This window comes from Bemisia tabaci, chromosome 1 (genome assembly GCF_918797505.1).
Source record: "Bemisia tabaci chromosome 1, PGI_BMITA_v3".
Lineage (NCBI taxonomy): Eukaryota > Metazoa > Arthropoda > Insecta > Hemiptera > Aleyrodidae > Bemisia > Bemisia tabaci.
The window spans coordinates 30200293-30220311 of NC_092793.1; the positions used below are offsets into that span (position 1 = coordinate 30200293).

The following is a 20019-nucleotide window of genomic DNA, read 5'->3' on the forward strand; positions in this document are numbered from 1 at the left end:
AGAGTTTTGTATTTTTTTCCAGTATACATCTTTTATTTCTTTATATTTCATACTTTTTTACTTTAACTTTTAGGAAACCTGCATGTTTTGATGCAATCTGGCAGCGATTGAAGAGCGGGTTGTGGGGTCGGAGTGTGTGAGATGGAGTTTTGAAACCCTCTAAAGTGACAAGTGAATAGGATGCACACAAGTAGTGGCTACTCGGAGGAAACAACGACTATAAAATTGCTCAGTAAACCATCGCACAATGGTTGCTCTTCAAAGATTAAATGAAAAACCTTGATAAACACAAACAAAATAAGTAGGATCGGTAAAAGTCACGGGGTATCTCAAGCAATAGTCTTACAGCTCACTTATCATAACGAGTCTATTACATAATGTAAATAACATGAGAAAATTTTGATGTGAAAATTGCACCGAGGACATAGAGGAAAGGCAATGGGGTATAATTCAAGCAGTCTCTCTCAGTTTGAATCGACCTCGAGAAACTTATGAAAAAAATTTCAGGCTCCCAAAACTCTGCTTTCAAAGCAGTCATCCTCTCAAACTGAGAGGAGTACACAATACACGTCCGTATTGCAATTGCTCAACATATTGAAATTTTGTATGAGGTTTGGGATCAGATTTGGAGATTTGGGAAGAAACAGGAAATCGGCATATCGGCAGTTTCTTTCGAGCTGCTCCGTGTTTTTCCATCTACAGCATTCTGGAGAAATTCTGTGCCGTGGAGGATTATTGGAGAGGGCAGCATTATCCTTCACCATCACACGTCACACTTGAAGCTTATCATTCAATATTTCACATACAGTATTATTGATGGTTATTTTTACAAAACTACAGGAAATACGTAAATGGATAAGTTAAAAACCATCCGTGTCGGAAAAATAATATTTTCAAATCCAAAAAAAAAAGTTTTCTGATCTACAGAGAACCACTGTGCAACGGGATCTACTCCGTAATGAAATTCGAACTACAGTCAACTTACAGTCTATTCGAGAAAACCGGATGCGACAACGCCGCGTCGGCCGTCCAGAACAAAGAGACAGACCGGAACGCGACATGTAGTTTGTCCGCGTAAAACAATAAAACAACAATACCCCTATGACTTTGTGGTACACGAATTAACTCCCATCTCTGCCCTTTGCGGGGACGAAAAATAAATACATAAATGTTTATTAAAAAACATTCTGGCTATGGCACCGGAAACCTCGGAACATTCTCTGAAAGAATTTATTGCTTTCAACATTATTTTCAGCTGTGAGTTTCGCAGAAAGGTGAGAACAGGATTTGCAGCGGAATGCAGTATGTTCTATCTGTTTCCACCAAGAATCCCTTGACAACTTAGATACTTCAGTCTTTTAGAGTCGACCGTCCACACATCACTTCCGTATGTGTAAACGCATGCATCTTTTCATATAATCAGTATTGAAGTCAATTTCAACCGCAAAAACCGTTATTTCATGCCTTAGCTTCTTAAAGAAATGCAGTTCTGTGAGTTGGGACACATTTTTTGTTATTATTTTACGCGGACCAATTCCATGTCGCGTGCCGATCTGCAATATTTGTTGCAATCTAGGTTTTAGTTGAAAAAACAAAAATCGCATCTTACACAACCTTACGCTTACTCTAACCTGAAATCTTGCTACACTGTGTTGTATCACTGAAACTGTACTCAGATATTTCGTTTAGAGGGAATACAAAATGAAGGACGCAAAAAGCACATCCTTTATGTTCCACAACAATTTGCTTCCTATCTGCTGAACTCGATTCAGTTTGTCTTTTTGAAAGGACACATCATGAATGTTAAAAAAATGTGGCATGACTGTGTTAAGAACTTTGAAAGGGCGGCACCCCGGAAATAACCTATTTTTTCAACGTGAGCTCTACCAACTCTTTCAGGGTGCAATTAACAGTCTAATTACCAAATAAATCAAAAAAGCAATCACTCCTCGTGTCAAGGAGTTCACAGCGGGCAGGAGACATCGAGAGAAGATGCTATTTACACCGACGAGAAGGAGGGACTGCTGGGGCACATTCAAAGGGGGTGGCTTTGGGGGGACTGTGAGGGAAAAGGGGCACCGGTTAGTGGGTTCGCTCGATTGTTCCGCTCATATTTTATTCCTCGGTTAACGAGATCATTTTTGCCGCCGCTCCTCCTCCATAATAATTCTCAGGCTTATGGCTGTCGGTGCACCGGGGGAAAATCATTTATAACGATATGCCTGCATATTTAATGACCCCCTTCAAAATTTGTCCACGCGCACCCTCTCGTGCCCCACCCATTCAAAATTCCGTCGTCACATCAGCATCTTTTCACCGGAGCTAAATCACGGTCCGGGCTCACGAATTTTGTGGAGTTGGAGGTGCTCGAGATTCTTGGAGTCCCTGCATGGAGAGAGATAATTCGAGGGGATTGGAGGACAAGGCGCATAAGTGCAGTTTTTGAAAAAATTGAAATATTAATGATTTCAAGTAAAACAATTCTTAAAGCATAGCCTGTGAAAAGTTCTGTCCGGAACTCCTACTTTTAAGCATCAAAAATTCAGTTTGAACTTTCCTTCCGCCGTAAGGATCCGTGTAGTTTCGAAATTTCAGACACATATTTCTCGAAATATTAAAAACTGCACTTATGCGCATTGTCCTCCAAGCCCCTCATTTCTACTTTTGTAGCAGGGTAAGTTGCGGGCTGCTTTCCGATTGATCTAAAAGTTTTACACTGAAAAACAAGTATAGTTTGAGGTGCGATGTTATAAGTATGATAATCACCAAGAGACACTTTATGGAAGCAAACGCCGTAACTCTAGTCGTATTCACCAAAAGTATGATGGATGGTACTGGATGCATGGTTATCTTCACCCTCCGATATCACCATGCTAAAAAAGAAGTAGACTCATGATAGTGTTTACCTTACTTTGTCGTTTCCCTCACGAAAAAAGTAACTAAATTCCAATGTTGCCAAAATTTCCTTCGCAAATTGTATTTTTACCAGGAGAATTTTGGGAATTTCTGAAAAACGATTTTACTGATTTTTTTTTCTGCTTTCATGCAAAAATTAGACAACCTTTGGAGGAAAACTATAAAGGTACATTCTTCTAAAAATTGAATGCGTGCGAGTCAATTTTACCACCTTGGAATGGAGTTACGCATTGGCGGATCCAGCATATTGGCAACATTGTCTTGCCTCCATTTAAACACATGGAAATTTATCGATTCTTGGAGGGGCCAGGTGCACCGAAAATAATCGATTATTTAGCATAGGTTTGAATGGAGAAAATCTGGTGTTGCCAAAGTGCTGGATCCGCCTCTGGAGTTATGTTTTTCCGTCCGGGAAACAATGACTTCTGGTAAAAGTTGCCATATTTTTTTGTCAGAGTTCTTTTTCGTGGATCAAAATCACTTAACGAAAATAGGGAAGGGTGACATTTGAAAAAAGAAACTTCTGTAGCGTGTGTAAGTGAACAAGGAAAGATTCAGGATAAAAGGAAATGAGTGCGGTTGAGGAGAAATAACAAGAGAGGGGGATGAGGTGGAGCGGGGTTTGATTCGATGATCAGTTCACCCACGAAGGCCAATTCGGTGGCTTGAAGAGCTGATCCGCTGTAAAGAGCTAAGAGAAAATTGAGGAGGAAAGCGATTTAAAAAGGAATAAAGGAAGTGGCGATAAAAGGAGCTGTTTATTTTCCGAGACATAAGATAAAAGGACCAAAGTCACACTGATGAGCAGACTAGAGGGGATTTCGGCGGGTTTTTATGGGCGGAGGGGGAGGAGGGGGAAGCGCGGGGGTGAAAAGTAGCGATTAAGGAATCCTCGTAGTTGCGATAAGAAGCGAGCTCCGGTTCCTAGGATCCTCCTAATATCCAATTGGGCTCCTTTTTTTCCTTATAGGAACTGTGCTCGAGCGAATTTAATCAAAAGGAACTACTATGAAAAACGCATAACCAATGTGCATAGTTCCTTTAGATTTAATCCATTTGTGCCGAGTTATTTTTAGTATGAGTCTCCAGAAGAGAAAACCGACGACGCATGAATCGCTTTCGATAGTGGATCGATGTATCATTTGCTTCAAAACAATAGAATACAAGCAAGGGAAAGTACGCGCGTTGATGACGACGCGGCGCAGAGATACAACTATTCGTGCTCGGTGGATGTCCGTGTGACATCTACAAAATTGAAGGCGCTACGGCGCAAGGCATGAATTCGCAACGCTCCGATCTATGCTGCTAGTGAGGTGTCCCGCAGATTCGAGAGAAAATATTTTAGAAAGGAGCCAAGAATACGTGTCTCCTATCTCTGGCTGTTTTGACACTCGATTTTCTTTTTCTTCAGTTTGATGCGATATTCTTTTTTTAGGGTGTATTTTTAGATCTACATCAAAAGCTCCTATGTATCGGCCTCATAGGCCCCAGAGGCGTAGGGTCAATTTGACCCGGCTCGAGATTTTTAGGGGTAGTCGTCCAAAACAAATAAAAGAGAAACAAATAAAAAAAATTGAATAACCCAAATTTGATTTCTTCTTTTGTATTTCTATTTGATGTTTAACTCTTTTTTATACGATACATTTGTAGACCTATATCTATAGCTCGTATGTACCGGCCCCCTATAACCCGCGGACCACGTTTTTTTTAACAAGTCTTCGGTCAATTTAGGGGTCAATAAAGGGAATGGTATAGCTGTATCTAAACCTAACTCAAAATGAAATTGTCAAGAAAATCTACCCTCACACCGTTTGAAGATGAAATTTTGAGCTGATACTGCACATCGCACATATCCTTTGAGTATTGTACAGCATTGAGTATTGAAAAATAATGATTTTTCACCTTACTCACTAATTTTTGCCCCTATAGAAAATTCATCCACAAACAATATAGCGCAATTATTTGAAAGCGCATCTCGAACCGTCGATATAAGAATCTCCCGTATGCATTGACAATAGCCTATTTCCTACCTTCGGAACGCGGCTGAAATATGAAACCAAGGGAAAAAAGTTAAGAGCACAAGTAGAAAATCGAACGGAGCATAACTTCAGTTCCGAAGAGAATTAAATTTAAGATGGCGAACTGCCGATGCAGCACAGACACATCCAACTTGGAGCGCGCTTAAGAGGAGCCAAATATGGGGGTAAGTTACCACAAGCGCACAAAAGATCCGGTACTCATTGCAGAAAATTGAGCTATTTCTGCTCAATTTCGAGCAACACCGAGCTGAGCATCCTCACGTGTTCCGACTGCTCCACGTTCCTAACCTCTTTACGAAAGCGGGCGCAGAACGTGCGTGGAGCCCGAAACAGCGTGGTTTGGCTGCTCAGGAATAAGTACGATGTTTCCTGTTTCAATTAAAGAAGAAGTAAAGGACTTCGCTAACGCTCCCGCCTTATTCCGATGCAGCACAACAGCTGGAGCTCTGAGTGATTTTGTGCGACCAACTTCCACGTTGCCACTCTCAGAGTTGCGACTCACTTCGCAGTGAGGGATTTTTCGACGGGATAGAATACATTTGAATCGAGTTCAATAGCAAGAGATCAAGGGATTTTTCTTCTTTCTTACAAAGAAGTGGTTTATCTGAACTTTAACTCTAACTCTCAAAACTTTAGATTTTAATTTCAATAAAGGATGAGAGCTCTTTCTCTTCGAATCCAAGAAAAATAAGTCACGTTTGCTCTAAAAACATTATTTTTGTTCTCAATGACTCTTCTCTTCTGCATCCGAGAGAAACCAAGTCAATCTGAGATGAGGGGGCTAGGTTACTGCAGTAGATTCCATCCTCCATCTCAGATTTTCTATCGGTGCAATCAACTCAGCACACCAAAAACCACATCCCTACCAGCCACCCAACAAGCACATACTATGATTGCCAAAAAATATAGCCCCTTTCCATTCTATTCGATCCATTTCCTTTTGTACTTTCATTTTTTCAGTAGAGATATTTTTTATTTATTCTATTTTTTTATCTTTTCTGCTGCTTCACTTCACCGACATCAAAAATATCGAGACCAAAGCAAAAGGACAGGCCTTGCTTCAATATTCGGGGGTTCAAAGGGTTGCATGATAATACCAGACGGCTAAATCCCTTAGCCACAAGACGGCCCAACACCAAAGAGTGCCTCGCTCCTCCTCGGATCCGTTTTGCGAGCCTCTAGGCTGAAAAGAGCCAGCTCATATAGGAAATATATCCTATCAAAAGCATCAAAAATGATAAAAATCGGCACAATAGACCGTTCGTATATACTGTGACAATAGATTAAGCATTAATAGCCTGTGACGCTGAATGTCTCAAAATATACTAACTAACTAACTAACTATATTTTTAAAAATTTACATTATCGTTTAAATGAGAGAATTCACAACTTTATCACTTAATATAAAAAAAAACCTGGATCGCATTTCTACAATCTAAATAGAACGCGGGCTCATGTAGGGTCTATCTCTATCACCTGTCGATAAACACAGGTAACATGGGAATCGGGCCCAAGAGAACGGTAGAACGAACTGTGAAAAAAAATAGAAATGGAGGGTCAGAGAGCCCTCAGTAATGATTCACCTCGGAACCAATATGTACATTTGCTAGTTTTCAACTGAATTTCCCTTACCTGCCTGTATGCTGGAAGCACTCGGTTATTGCTACTTATTCGTCAAATCACAGAGAGGTCGCTATGCACCAATTTGATCTCAAAATAACTCATAGAATATGAGCTGCGACAAAACTATAAAGGAGAGTACTCTTATAGCACAGGTAATATCTACACGAAAAGGTAACGAGAGAGAGGCAAATATCCTGAGAGTGAATTCTCTGTTGACAAAAATGAAATACAGCTGCGTCCTTTGAAAGGGAAATTTTCTGAGCGACGAATAAAATTTCAGCTGGGAGTTGAATCATAAATCTGGAGGGAGGAGGAAAGTACGAGACATGAGAATATAATGGGTAGAGAATTATTCGATTGATTCTAGACAGTGCAGCGCGCGGCGTTCCCAGGATTTGTCAAACTGCACCAAGGTTGCCGTCACGTGCACTTTTGCACTATCTCAGCACTGCATTTGGACGTATTCCTATCAAACGGAACTATGTGTATTAAGACATGAGCCCCGTTATGCATGCATTCTTACGGGTCTCAGGGTTCATGTCCTAATGCACATAGTTCCGTTTGATAGAAATACGTGCATTTATGAGATTCATGTGGCGGGAAATTTTTTCGGAGAAATTTCACGGCACAATCGGGAGTCCCTCAGTCATACTTCGGAAAAATAAATCGCAAAAATGGAATAGCCTAGAGAATCAAAATTATTACTCTTACATTTCAAATGGTTCATTTACTGTCATTACAGCACTCAATCGTTGCAATGTAATAGAACCAATATTTAATATAAATAAAAAGCCACATTTTATTTCGAATTTTTCATATTAGCCCTCTATAGCATGAATTAAGTTTCGGAATTAAGTTTAAGTTAACGGGACACAATGCCCCCATTTTTTGCTCGAAATTTTGGTGATCATTTTTCCAAAAATGGAAAGATTGAAGAAAATTTGCAACATCATGTCTCAGTAAAATAGTCCCATTTTTAATAAAAAACAACAAAAAAATGTTTTATTACGCACAAGTAACAGCATGTCATAGAGGGTTAAGTCCATGAGAAAATTCTTCCGCGAAGGTGTCACGTCAAAATCTACTAATCTTAGATTCGAATTCCTCTTTGAAAACCATTGGAGAATCATGTATCACACATCACAGTATCACAAGGGGGACACACGTCTATTGGTCCCGTAGGTTTGACGTGAAAGGTCACTCAGTGCACCAAAAAAAGTCAGGAAAGGGCCAGGAGTGGAACAGATAACAGAGAAATCAAATCTCGAAAACTAAAATGTAAATCTCTAAGCGCCGGCGCTTTCGTAAATTCCTAAGCGATTGTGGATTGACACAAAGGAATTGGAGGTATTACCAGATAGACCGGTAGGGGACGCGCGATGGTCCTTCTATGAAAAAAGCAGGAAGAAGAGGGGAAAACCTCGGCGTGTGGATCACTAGTGTGCCGCCAGAGAGCGCTAATCGTCAGAGAGTAAATGAAATTGCATATTATTTTCTATTTGATAATGATTTAGGTTCGGTTTATGGCTGATCGTATTAAACTTCTGAAAAGTTTCATTATTCTAAGGTAAGTCTGTTAATTATTATACTTGCCAGCGGAAGAAAAATAATTTCTTTTGGGAGGTGTTCAAAATTACATAAAACAGACAGAAAGGGAGAAATCAGGGACAGAACTTTTCGATAGTGACTGATCTCTGCTTTTATCCTTTTCCCAGAATTCGTTAAAAGTCCGGCAAATGCTCACAAACCTAGTGAAAAAAGAATAGATAGGAGACAAAGAAAAAAAAGTAATGTAACCTCCTATCATTTTAAAATATACAAACAGCGAAACTAATCTACATTTTTTTTTAGAAAATATAATTAAACTTATGTGTTGACGAGAACCTGCCATCAAAGACCCACAGAACAGATAAATTGACCTAATAGTAAGAAATGATACAATTTTACAATGAGCAATATTTGATACAATAAATGAGAGTCACTAAAAGCAAAATATGACAACGCTGCTAGAAAAATTAAAGCGAGTTATGTATTAAATATTGAGAACTTTTTGATGAGCAAGAATGAAAATCTTCATGAGACTCATTGACATTCATTCTGCAGGTTCACAGCAATATTTATGTAAGTTCGCCATTCATCCATTCAACGAAACAATGAGTTTTTATCCACATTTTCCACTCGCTTCCGGCTGAAGTTCCAGCCATTGAGTTAACGAATTAATTCTGACTAACTGTCTACATGAAGTGTTTGATGAATGATGATGAGAAGAAGCTATCGCAAGGACATTTTGCTTATCAAGATTGGGCAATTTACCTTAGAATTAGGCCTCTGGACGGCCCGTGAGAGCATAAGTGCCGTTATTGATCCCGAAGACCGGGCCTATAATCAAAGAAAAGACATCATGTAATTCCGTTGCCGAGACAGATTTTTAGCCATATTCTAGTTCCAGCGTCGGTTATCTACATGAATTTGTACATTATGTCTAGATCCGCTGAAAATAGTTCGTATAGAAGTTTTCCTCGTGTGTAATTGAAAAAGTTAAAATATATTTTTTCTTATTACAAAGAAAGGGAGTAAATCTAATCGGCTGAAGCGATATTGAGTTTTCCTCCTCTCCAAACGAAAGATAATATTATGCCACACCTGCCAATGGTTATTATAAATCTTTAATGGGTTTTCCAAAACTAACTCGATTTCGAAATCATTACGTGGATTGTAATGAATGTCCATCGCCCAAGAAATCAGAAAATACTTACCGTTTTTTTTTTATCGAAATTTTTGTTACAATTGGCGTATTGATGACTAATGTCCAAAAATGGGTACCTTTGATGCGACTTTTAAAAAATGTCTTTCCATGCTTAATTTTTTAAGTAATTTTCTAAAATATTTTTGAATAAGTGAAGAGAATCCACTGAGTTTTTTAAGTAAAGCTGCTCGTCAGTGGTTCAAGGATCAAAAGTCATACATCCTACGCCTGATATCACTTCAAGTAAAAATGAACGCTGCTGCAAAGAACCCTAGTCGCAGTTGAGCAACATTTCGTTGGTTTTTGGTAGAAATATTCATATATTTTTTTCTCAAATGTGACAATATTTGTTCGAATCGGCAATTATGTTAACAGGAGCCCTCGTGTGGAGTCAGGTGAAAGGGCAAAATGAAAAACGGGACAAAATAAAAAAGGAAGGAGACAGTAATAAATGTTCATCATTCAATGTTGACAATTGCAACAAAGGAGAAAAGGAAACAAATTGCGGTATATTAACTTGAGGATTTTGATTCCGTATACCTCGTGCAATAATCTCGGCTCTTCGACTGCGCTCGGTCCCCACCGATACTTACGCTTGGCTCTCATACTACACAGAAAATGTTGTTATTATTATATATGTGCTCTTAGACTCCCCATGAATTTATTTTTTGTAATATTCAGTTAAGAGACCTGCCACGCCGCTTTTCATGATTTTTTCTTTCATTGATAGATGATAGCCTCTAGATGAGCCTACTTTCTTTGAATCGAATAGATGTGACCCAGATTTTTTTTTTTTTTTTTTTTTTTTTTTTTTTTTTTTTTTTTTTATGCAATGAAGTTGGAAATTTTAAGACAACTCTTCCTCCTGAAATAAGTTTCTAGATAGTCGATTGTAATGAGTTTTGGACAGGCGATTGACAAGCTAAAAAAATAGATTGAAAATCAAATTAGCTGCCTCTCAGTTCCTCGAACGGGAACGGAGAATGTCAGCTAAAATTTATTTTCCCGGGAAATTTGACGGGAAAAAACGCACTCATGGGTTTACGTATACCTACAGCAATCGCTCACATTTTGAAGAGCTGCTAGGAGTGTTCCCGGAAAAATTCCCATGGATTTTTAATCCCCATAATGGGCCTGTCACATCTTCTACTTAATCAACACTTTTCAAGGATTTCCTTCATAATTTCCGTCACTGGAAAACCGTCAAGCATTACACAGTTAATAATTTTCGTGTTTAGTCAGTCAGTCTTTTTTGTGTCAGATCAACCCAAAGGATTTGGTTACTCGACACAATTTTTGTTAAATCGACCCAAAATGTAGATCATTCCGAGACATCGAAGTATGACGTAAGCGTCCTAGGTAACTCATGTGCCCTTATTTTCCTCACTATGCTCACTTGCTCATAGGTCGCGACTTGCAAGTGGCCAGCGCATTGGTGTACCCCCCATACGACCCAAGTTCAATCATGGGGACCGGAGCTGATTTTCAACGAGATTGCAAATTTTCAACACAAAAATATGGTCATTTCAACCTGAGGATTCGGTTGATTTGACACAGGAAAAACTAATAATAATAAAACAAAAAAAACCAACAGCTCGTGTGTGCCATTATTAGCCAAAATTGTGTCGTCCTATATTAACACACAATTTTGGTAGCGCGATCGAGCGTACCCTCTAGAAATATTAATTTCTTTTCATTAGTTTCATTTATTTCATTTTTCATCATTAATTTTCTTTCATTTCTTTTTTCTTTCTTTGTGCGGGACGAAAATGGAGATTTTTCAACTCCGATCCGTTCTTTCACAACGCGTTTGTCGGAATAGAATGTGCCTAGTTTGTAAGGAATCCATTTGAGAATTAAGTGGTCAACCGAGCAACTTGGCAACCGCGGCTGTGGGCTTAAAATTGCATCAAACGCGGCTACAGATCGCCGTCCAGTAGTTACGCCTGAACCACTTTCTTCCGGCTAATAGTCGTTGCGTTTTCATTTTTTGTTCCCACCCCTTCACCCTCCGCCTCCTACCGCTCTTGCCCTTTTCTGAGGAAGGAAAGCTCCTCTCAAGCTATGAGTGCTAACGGTGGGGCGGTATGTCTTATCTATCTACTGCCGCGCGGCCCTCGCCTCTCGGTTTCTTTCATGGAAAAAGAGGGAAGAAAAAAAATCCAAACCTGGGCATCGGGTAAAAAAGAGGAGAGATAAAAAGTCGGAATGAAATCAAAGCGACTGTGGACCGCTACCTCAAGAAAATTCTTTCTTACTTTTCGCAATCAGTAAGCCGCATCCGTTGTCTATTTTATTCAATTTATTTACTTTTTATACCTTTCCACTCCGTCGAAAAAGGTAAATATGCATTAGTTGCTACATTTAATAAATGTAGAATAAATTCATTCTTGCTTCTTAGGTCCTCTAGGCACAATTAACCAACAACGCCTAATTGTTAAATATCACTGAAAGAAATAATATACTTTTTCAGCGCTAAGGATGTCAAAAATGCGTCTGGTGATCCCAAGATGTTGCCTTTATTACCCCCGCAGTTAACTTTACATCCTGTAAATGCAAATCCAACGGCGTGGGCAATCAAGTCAGCATCATAGAATCATGACCGGATTTACCTACTTATTGCCGCCCATGAGCCGCCTGTATTTTGCCGCCCTCTTCTCATTCATTTTGAAACATTAATAAAAACCATCAAGTGAACGTGCCGGAGGGAGATGGGTGCATAAGACGCGTTCACTCGTGTTGGTCACATTTTTTGCGTAAGCCATGTCAACACTACTATCAAAAGTTCACGGAACTTCGCGCGAAACTTCAGTTCCGTAAACCTATCTCTGTGTGGACAAGGTAATTTGTAAGAAATGAACTAAAAAATTAAGAAAGAACAAACATAAATGTGGTTTAATAATTTTAACTTCCGCCGCCGCGCCGTGCCGCGCTGACCACACTGTGTTTGGCGCAATGCGTGAAGTATTCATGTAGTCTTGTAGGCGCTGTGCGTTTCACGGCGCGCCGATCGCTGTTGACCGTACTGTGTTTGACGCAATGCGTGAAGTATTTATGCGGTCTCGTAGGCGCTAATATGTGTTACATGCCGACCGCCGCGCCGAGGGCTTCTCCTTTTCATCTCAAGTCTTCGTCATCATTTCTCTCTCTGCGCCGCGCCGCTCCAGGCCAAATTACGTGTTTGGTTTCTTTCTTAACTCAACTAATTAAAGGTGCGCAGTCTTTTGTATCACCGAAATACAGCAAAATTAGAAATTAATGAACTCTCAGGAAATGAGAGATTTTGTCACCTTTTCTTGTTTGTAAATTTATTCTGAATCCGATTTTTTTGTACCTGCATTTAAAAAAAAATTGCAAAATTTGCCGCCCCCTAATTTTGCCTTCATGGGCCGCGGCCCATGTGGCCACCCCCTTAATCCGGCCCTGCATAGAATCATTAGACACTTTTTGGACATCATGTTAATCGTAAAATTGACGCATCACATCTCCCCCACTTCCCCCTTACCGCGGAATTTGGTCATTTTCACCAGTTTTCCCTTAAGCATACCTACAAAAGTTTTATCAAGAACTGAACATTCATACTTCAGACCCAAGACGTGGAATTTTGTATGCGGATATATGCCTTGTACCTGCTTTTCAACCGGTTCCTCAGCAGTCAGTCGGTTAAGTCCCGTGGACCTCAAATAGTGTTCCAAGTGCTCAATTTTAAAATGTTTTCGAAACTTCTCATTTAACATTTTTGAATCTACTGGACCATTCAGCCAACTCTACGGGTTAAAAAGTAAAAACATAAGATCAATTTCTCATTGCAAATTCTTTAAAAAAAAGGGAGGAAAAGAGTCCGATGTTTTATTTCAGTCTGAACATCGTCTACTTTCAAGCGAACGGTGAAAACTAACTATTTGACTCCAAAACATCTGCTGCCTGTGAAAGTATATTTAATGCAAGGTTTGGAAGTTGTTGTTTTTTCAACAGTGGAAGTTTTTGGGTTTAATTTTGGCGCACTCGAAAAAAAACACATCGGATCTAGAGTCTAGACTCTTAAAAACATCGACAAGAAAAAATACCCTTGATTCAATCAGATTTAAGCTTAAATCAAGAACCAAGCCTCTTAAATTTGAGCGGATTTCCTTTTGATTTAACCTTAGATCTGCTTGAATCGAGAGACCCTTTTCTTGTCAATGTTTTCAAGAGTCTGGACTCTAGATCCAATGTGTTTTTTTTCCAGTGCGATTACAGGTATTCCATCCCCCTTGCCTCTACGGATAAAGTACCGATCACGAGACAGTTTCAGACTATGCATGATTTCTTCGGATTTTTGCTGTAAGTATGGCAGTTTTCAGCCGAAATGCCCTCCTCCCCTCCTCCCTTCCTCCCACTCTCTCAACTTCCTCCACTCATAGCATTCCATTTCCCTCGTTTCCTCGATTTGGATTCCTCCCAAATAGCTTTGCTCTTACGATGGTTGAACGAGCTCACCAGCTCTGACAGCGCGCCAGATTCTTCTTTCCTTTTTTTTTGGACTCGCTACGCCCTCTTTGCAGCAACTTCCCTCTTGCCTTTTACCTTTCCCGAGAATAGAATCTTGGTGTGTTTGAATATTCGATCAGTGCCTTTTTTGGACTTAAATAAATAAAACAAGATGCAAGATACATACATTAACACCGTATTTTTTCAATTAGTTTTTTTTTTCTTCTTCCTTGGCGTATCATTGCTGACGTGTTGGCGTCATCGAGACGGATTTTTTCAGCACAAATTGAACCGACAAAAAAATACTTAAAACTACGACGATGAAATGAAAACCGATTGTCTCGAGGAAGAACATCTTAACTTTTAACACTGCGTTTATATTTGTGAATATTAAAACAGATTTGTTTTAAAATCGGTAACACGTAAAAAATACGTTTAATTATATATTTCCACAACGCGATCTGATCGAGTAAGTACAAGCTGTAATAGGGCTTCAGCACTAAATTCTGAAGGTTCTGGTCAATAATATACCTTCTTCCAATTAAAAAAAACAGCGCAGAAGACTGCTCAGAATGAGAAATTCGCAGATAAATTTCGTCGATAACGTCGCTACTGTCATGAATCGTGTCCTCCAAATAATTCAAAGCAACCTTCAAGCAATTAAGCTTCAAAAAGATTACTACGTAAAAAAAAATAATGCGAGGTATAGAGACTGAACCTTTCACGTACCACGACTGCTTGACAAGAGCCAACCTTGCTAGAACTTATCAGATTTGCAATTGAGTCATCTTTCCTGGGAGAATATAGAATAATGAATGTCAATCGTCACACCAAAGAAGTGCATACATTTTTTTTCTGCGGTGTTCTAGAATATATTTCTTATGTGCATCATAAAAACATGAGAAGCTCGTTCAATATAAATTAATTGACTTTTTTTCGAAAGATTATTTTTAATTGGATGGAAAATAATCACGTTATATTCTTCAGTGTTGGAAAGGGGGAGGGGGGTCAAAAAGCATTTAAAAATGCACTCCGTAATATTTAAACCTAACCTTCCGACCATTTGCGACCAAAAAGAATTTTTTCGCTCGATAACCCCCCCCCCCCCCAAAAAAAGAACACTTTCCGTGGTAAGACTAAAATTGCCTAAATTTTTAGGAAGAAGTATATACACATATAAAATCAAGAAAATGTACGTCGTCAGATATGCAAACCTGATGGAGCAAAAATAAATCTGCAAAGAGAGAATCTCACTTGAAAGACCTCCCAGTACTACCTCTGTGACCTCTATCCGCAAACAACCACTGACCCACTTCCGAGCTTGCCTGTTCGCCGGCTCGAATCGCATACTGCGAGATTGCATCTTGATTCAAACTTTTATGAATCTCTATTCTTATTTCCTCGGCTCATGCAGAGTTCTGTTTGGATTCAACGTGAATATGAAGGGTGAAAAGTTTGTCGCCGTTTTGAATTCTTTCCATTCGTTGTGTTTTCCTATATTCGATTTTACTGCCAAAATATGTGATCGCAGTCGATGTATATTCTTACATCTTTCACCGTGAAACAGAGTAACTGTATTGATTTATTCATCATCCATAACGGGAATATGTAATAATTACAACCGCTGATTAAAGATTGGGTTGAAAACTAAATAATATTCCATTTCTGATCAAACGACGGACTACTAGACGAGGTACAAAATTAATTACCACAAGTTACCAAGATATTTAATGTTTCTTGACGCGTGAATGCAAACCTCCCGCTCATGAAAACTCAATGGTCTACGTGAGTCAAATCGCACACTAAACGTTACCGTACCGTTGCAGTCTTTGTACATCTTTGTAATACGAAAATATACTAGCCTCAATCATGACGCTTTAGCTCGGCTATAGCAAATTTATTGTTTACAATTTGGACAGCAGTTAGTGTGTGATCCCGCCCTTTCGTAAGTGGCTGTTTATCCGCAAGGCGGAATTAGGCCAATCAACCTAAACACAACAACAACAACAACAACAACAACAACAACAGCAAAGGTTAGGAATGGAACAGTGCTCGATTGAGAAGCCTGCCGAAACCGTTGTAAGGCGCGATTTGACTCACGTTGAGTATTTAGTTTCTTGTGACGGAGCAATTCAAATTTCCTGTAACCAATCTAAAATTAAAAAGTTTGTATCTAAGTTAGGAGTTGATTTTAGTATTTTTTTATGCAAGAATCGTGTTCTGTATGAAATTCTGGTTAAGAAACATGTATCAGAGTGCTTAAATTCGTACCTTGTCTGGTGGTCCTGGTCCATTGTGTGGGTATTGAATCTGGTTAATGAAATTAAAGTCACGTACATGCTAATATATTTAACAGAGAGTCTTAAGTCCCGTTGCTTTACCTACACGCTCGAATACTTAACCTGAAGTTTAAAAATGAAATTGATTTCCGCGATATTTTCTTAAAGTACATATGTATGAATAAAGTACTAAACTCAAGTTAATTTTTAAATTTTGTTCAAACTTTCAAAAATAATTTAAAATGTTCTCAAAATACTTTCAAAAAAATATTTTGAATGCCGACAGCTTAACAGGATGAAGTCAGATTATTGCCGATATGTTTTCTGGGTTGTTTTGAGAAATGGATTACAAAAAGAAAAGAAAAAGGAATAAACAATTCCGGAGACATGTTTTCAAAATATCCACACAGCTATTCAATACAAATCGTATGGAAAACCGTTAAATTGAAGTGGCATCAGGATTTAAATATTTTAATTTTTAAGCAAGCGCGTGGACCTTCAAGAGAAGTCGGTTTCAGAGAGAATTTTCTTTCAATGCCATTATTGTGAGCATCAATCTGTGTCATGTTGCTCCGAACCAAGCTTCGTGCCAGAACCTCGCAAAGCATCCCCTCTGTGCCTGGCGGTATCCTTTTTGCAAAGCACAGCTGCCAAATAACCCAGTTAGGGATCTCATTTCAGCCAAACCTTAGGGACAGAAGTTTATAGGAAGAGGCAAAATTGCTTTCGGAAGCGAAACAGCAAAGTAAGATTTCAACACGCCAAAAAATTTCTAAAAATGGTCAACTTCAAAATGCAAGGAAATTGAGCGATTGCTTCTCGCTCCCCGTGAATTAGGAATATTCTGAAATATTGTCAAAATTATCAGGGTGTTTTGACAAACGTATAATTTGGAACAAATTTTTAAATAAGGAATAAGGTAAAAAAACAAATGATAAACCGTCAGCTATTCAATGAAAGATTGTTGACTTGGAGTCCTAATGCACAATAATCAGACATTGTGATCGTGGATACTCACGAGACCATTTTGGTATGACCCTTCTCTTCGCTAAGAAAACTTAACTTCCTAGTTATCTCTTAATTGCCAAGGTCTTTCAAGAGCCTTATTTATACGATGAAAGCACCATTACTCTGTCGTGCAAGAGGTCTCATTGCGAGAAATCTATCAAAAAAGATTAAAGTTGACGGATGTGATTCCTGTCTTTGTTGACGGTTTGACACCAAGGATGAGAAAAATGGGCCATGTAACTCTCATGGCTCGCTCCTTCTCTGCCAGTTTTGTCGACCGAATAAGAGGAAGGAAAGACTTTTTCAAGTCGTCAAATGGATAGGAAAACATTTTCTTACATTTTTCCTCGCCCATCGCATTCAATTGGGCATTGGATATTTTCATGAAAAATGAACATCGATATAATGGACTGTTGAAATTACAAATGTGCTCAAATATCCTCAATTTGGAAAATTTCTGACTTTCCGGCATTTTTCATGCACACGGGGATTCTAGTTGCTTTTTTTTTTTTTTTTTTTTTTTTTTTTTTTTTTTTTTTTTTGATTTCCTTTATAAGTGAAAGACATAGCATAGTGCTCTTATGCAGGCTGCTTCATATGAGTATTAATTTTTCGTAGAAAACCCCAATATAAGACACCGAAAGATGCCACATTTTCTAATTTACCCTTTTTCATAAAACTAAATTATTTTTTTTGAGGCCCAAACTCTAAAATTGTACATGAAGCTTAGCTTGAGGCAATGCGCCTTCAAAAAGACCATTTTGGAACAGACCGCAGCGCTGAGTTCTATGAATGCTTCTTCATTTCGTCGGATATGCAATTTGATCTCTGGGCATGGAAACTTGGTTACTCTCACTCAAATAAACTTTCGGTGACAGCATGCCCTTAATAAAATTTATTGGTTGCAGTTTCCCAAAATGACTAAATTGCATCTGTACAACGTTCATTTTTAATTTTTAAAAAAAATTGCGCTTACTTTCATTAATCCAATATGTCGGTAAAATTTTGGTATTTTGTATATTTTTTTATAATGCATAGAATTATATTCATTAGAGCTCAAGCTGTGACATTTTTGCTATCGGTAATGTATTGATCTAAGATCTTTAAACGACAACTAAGTTTATTGGTTAGATTTTTCTATGATTGATTCTTAATATATTCAATGGACCTTTAAAAAAATCGAACACTGGACGTACAAAAAATGAACATTTTCAAGAACAGAAATGTGTTTGTATATTGTAAAATTTCTCCATCAATGCAAAAGAATGCCCTGCTTATTTAACTAAGCATTTCCAGAACTCGCGCAAAAATAATGAAGCTAAGTTACTACGCTTGTTCATTTCAGGAGGGAAGAGTCGCCAGTTTGACAGCACAGTGAGGAGAGAATACGTGGACTAAAACGGGAGCTGTGTGAGAATCATTAATTTTTGTTAGGGCACAAATTCAGAACGAGGAGAGGAGAGCGCATAGGATAGAGTGTGCCAAAACAGAGAGGAATCGCAATGCATACGAAATATTCGCAATAGAGCAGAGTAAGGCAAGCATTGATAACACACTCCACAAACATGACTTCCACCGAATAAAAAGGTCAAAAAGACGCGAAATATATTTACTCACTCCCTAGTTCTGCGCCAGTAGTCTCAGCGAGGCTCCAGAAACCTTTAATTCAAGTGTGCCTCTGTTAGTCGTGTTTATTTTGCTTTTTTCATGCATACACAGCTGGGATCCCTGATTTGATGCTTTCAAAGAACTCACTGGTTTCCACGCTTGCGAGTTCCCTCACTCGGGTGCATACGCCTTTTCCCTGGCAATTCTTCTCTCCACAAAGTTTCTCGTAAAAATTTGAGCATCTTTTCGTTTCAGCAGCGTTTCTCTACGAAGATTTTCTTACTCCTTCTTCTTTAATACGTCAAGTCCACAGGCAAAGGTTTCAGCAAAGCGACTTCTGTCAGTTCAGGTTAAAAAATCGAATTTTGAGAGCTCAACGGAAACTCCCTAGCATCCAAACAGAGTACTTGCGAACGAATTCAATGATTTATTTCCTAATAGAGAGCGTAAAGTTGTCCAATATATAGCAGACCCAATTTTAAGTGGTTTTTTCTCGAAACTACGTTTTTCTGACCACGAATTTCGAACCTCCGTGACTTTGGTTTGATTTGAAACTTTCGGCCTACTGTAGTCCCAAAATATTGGTAGCGTGCTTCGCTAAAATCTACTATTCATTATTTAATTTTAAAATTTTGGAAATGTTCGTTTTTTCGCATACGGTCACGCACATTCTTATTATGTGTGCCCTACTTAAACATGCGAAAAATTAGATTTAAAATAACAGACCTATAGGTGGTGATCAGTGCAAACACAAAACATTTGATGCTAGGCAATTCCCAGGTATTCACTTACCTGAAACAGAAATAGATATAGAATAGAAATGTAGAATAGAATATGATTTAGTTGAGCAAATGATTAATGAAGCAATTCAAAAGACTTAAATGCAAGTCCAAAAATATGGAGATTGTTGAGAGAGAACAAAACTCCTTGCTATTCTGCCGTGCTGAGCAAGAACGCCTTAAATCCATTGATATTTTCCCTCGCTTTATGTAACTTCACACTTAAAAAAAAAAAAAAAAAAAAAAAAAAAAAAAGTGTTTTACCCATGCACTTCAAATTTTCAGGTTTGGTCCTGTCTATAGATGGCTGTAGGTTCCTCTCTTGGAATATAAGCCAATAAACCATCAGAAGAAGAAGAAGAAGAAGAATTTTCAGGTTAAGTTTTTGATAGTATTTGCCAAAGAATTTTGTAAAAACACTGTCCCAAGGCAAACAAGTTTTTCTGCTACGATACATCGTTTTCCAAAAATGTGAAATGGCGTTTACGGCGTTTTTGCGTTGCACGGCAGTATGTGCAAAGGGCTCATCCGGATTCCTGAAACAGGTAGCA

At 38.6% G+C, this 20019-nt stretch overlaps 1 protein-coding gene across 2 annotated transcripts in view; it reads right to left on the reverse strand.

Moving 5' to 3' along the window:
* The window catches only part of LOC109041161 (uncharacterized), a 174036-nt gene that overhangs the window by 107224 nt on the left and 46793 nt on the right, over positions 1 to 20019 (reverse strand). The window contains exon 2 of one of the 2 annotated variants that reach the window (XM_019057382.2): positions 8892 to 8957. The exons of the other annotated variant lie outside the window; for it this stretch is intronic. Within the exon in view, the coding sequence (XP_018912927.2) occupies positions 8892 to 8957 (66 nt within the window). The remainder of the gene's footprint in view (positions 1 to 8891; positions 8958 to 20019) is intronic. 2 annotated transcript variants of the gene reach the window in all.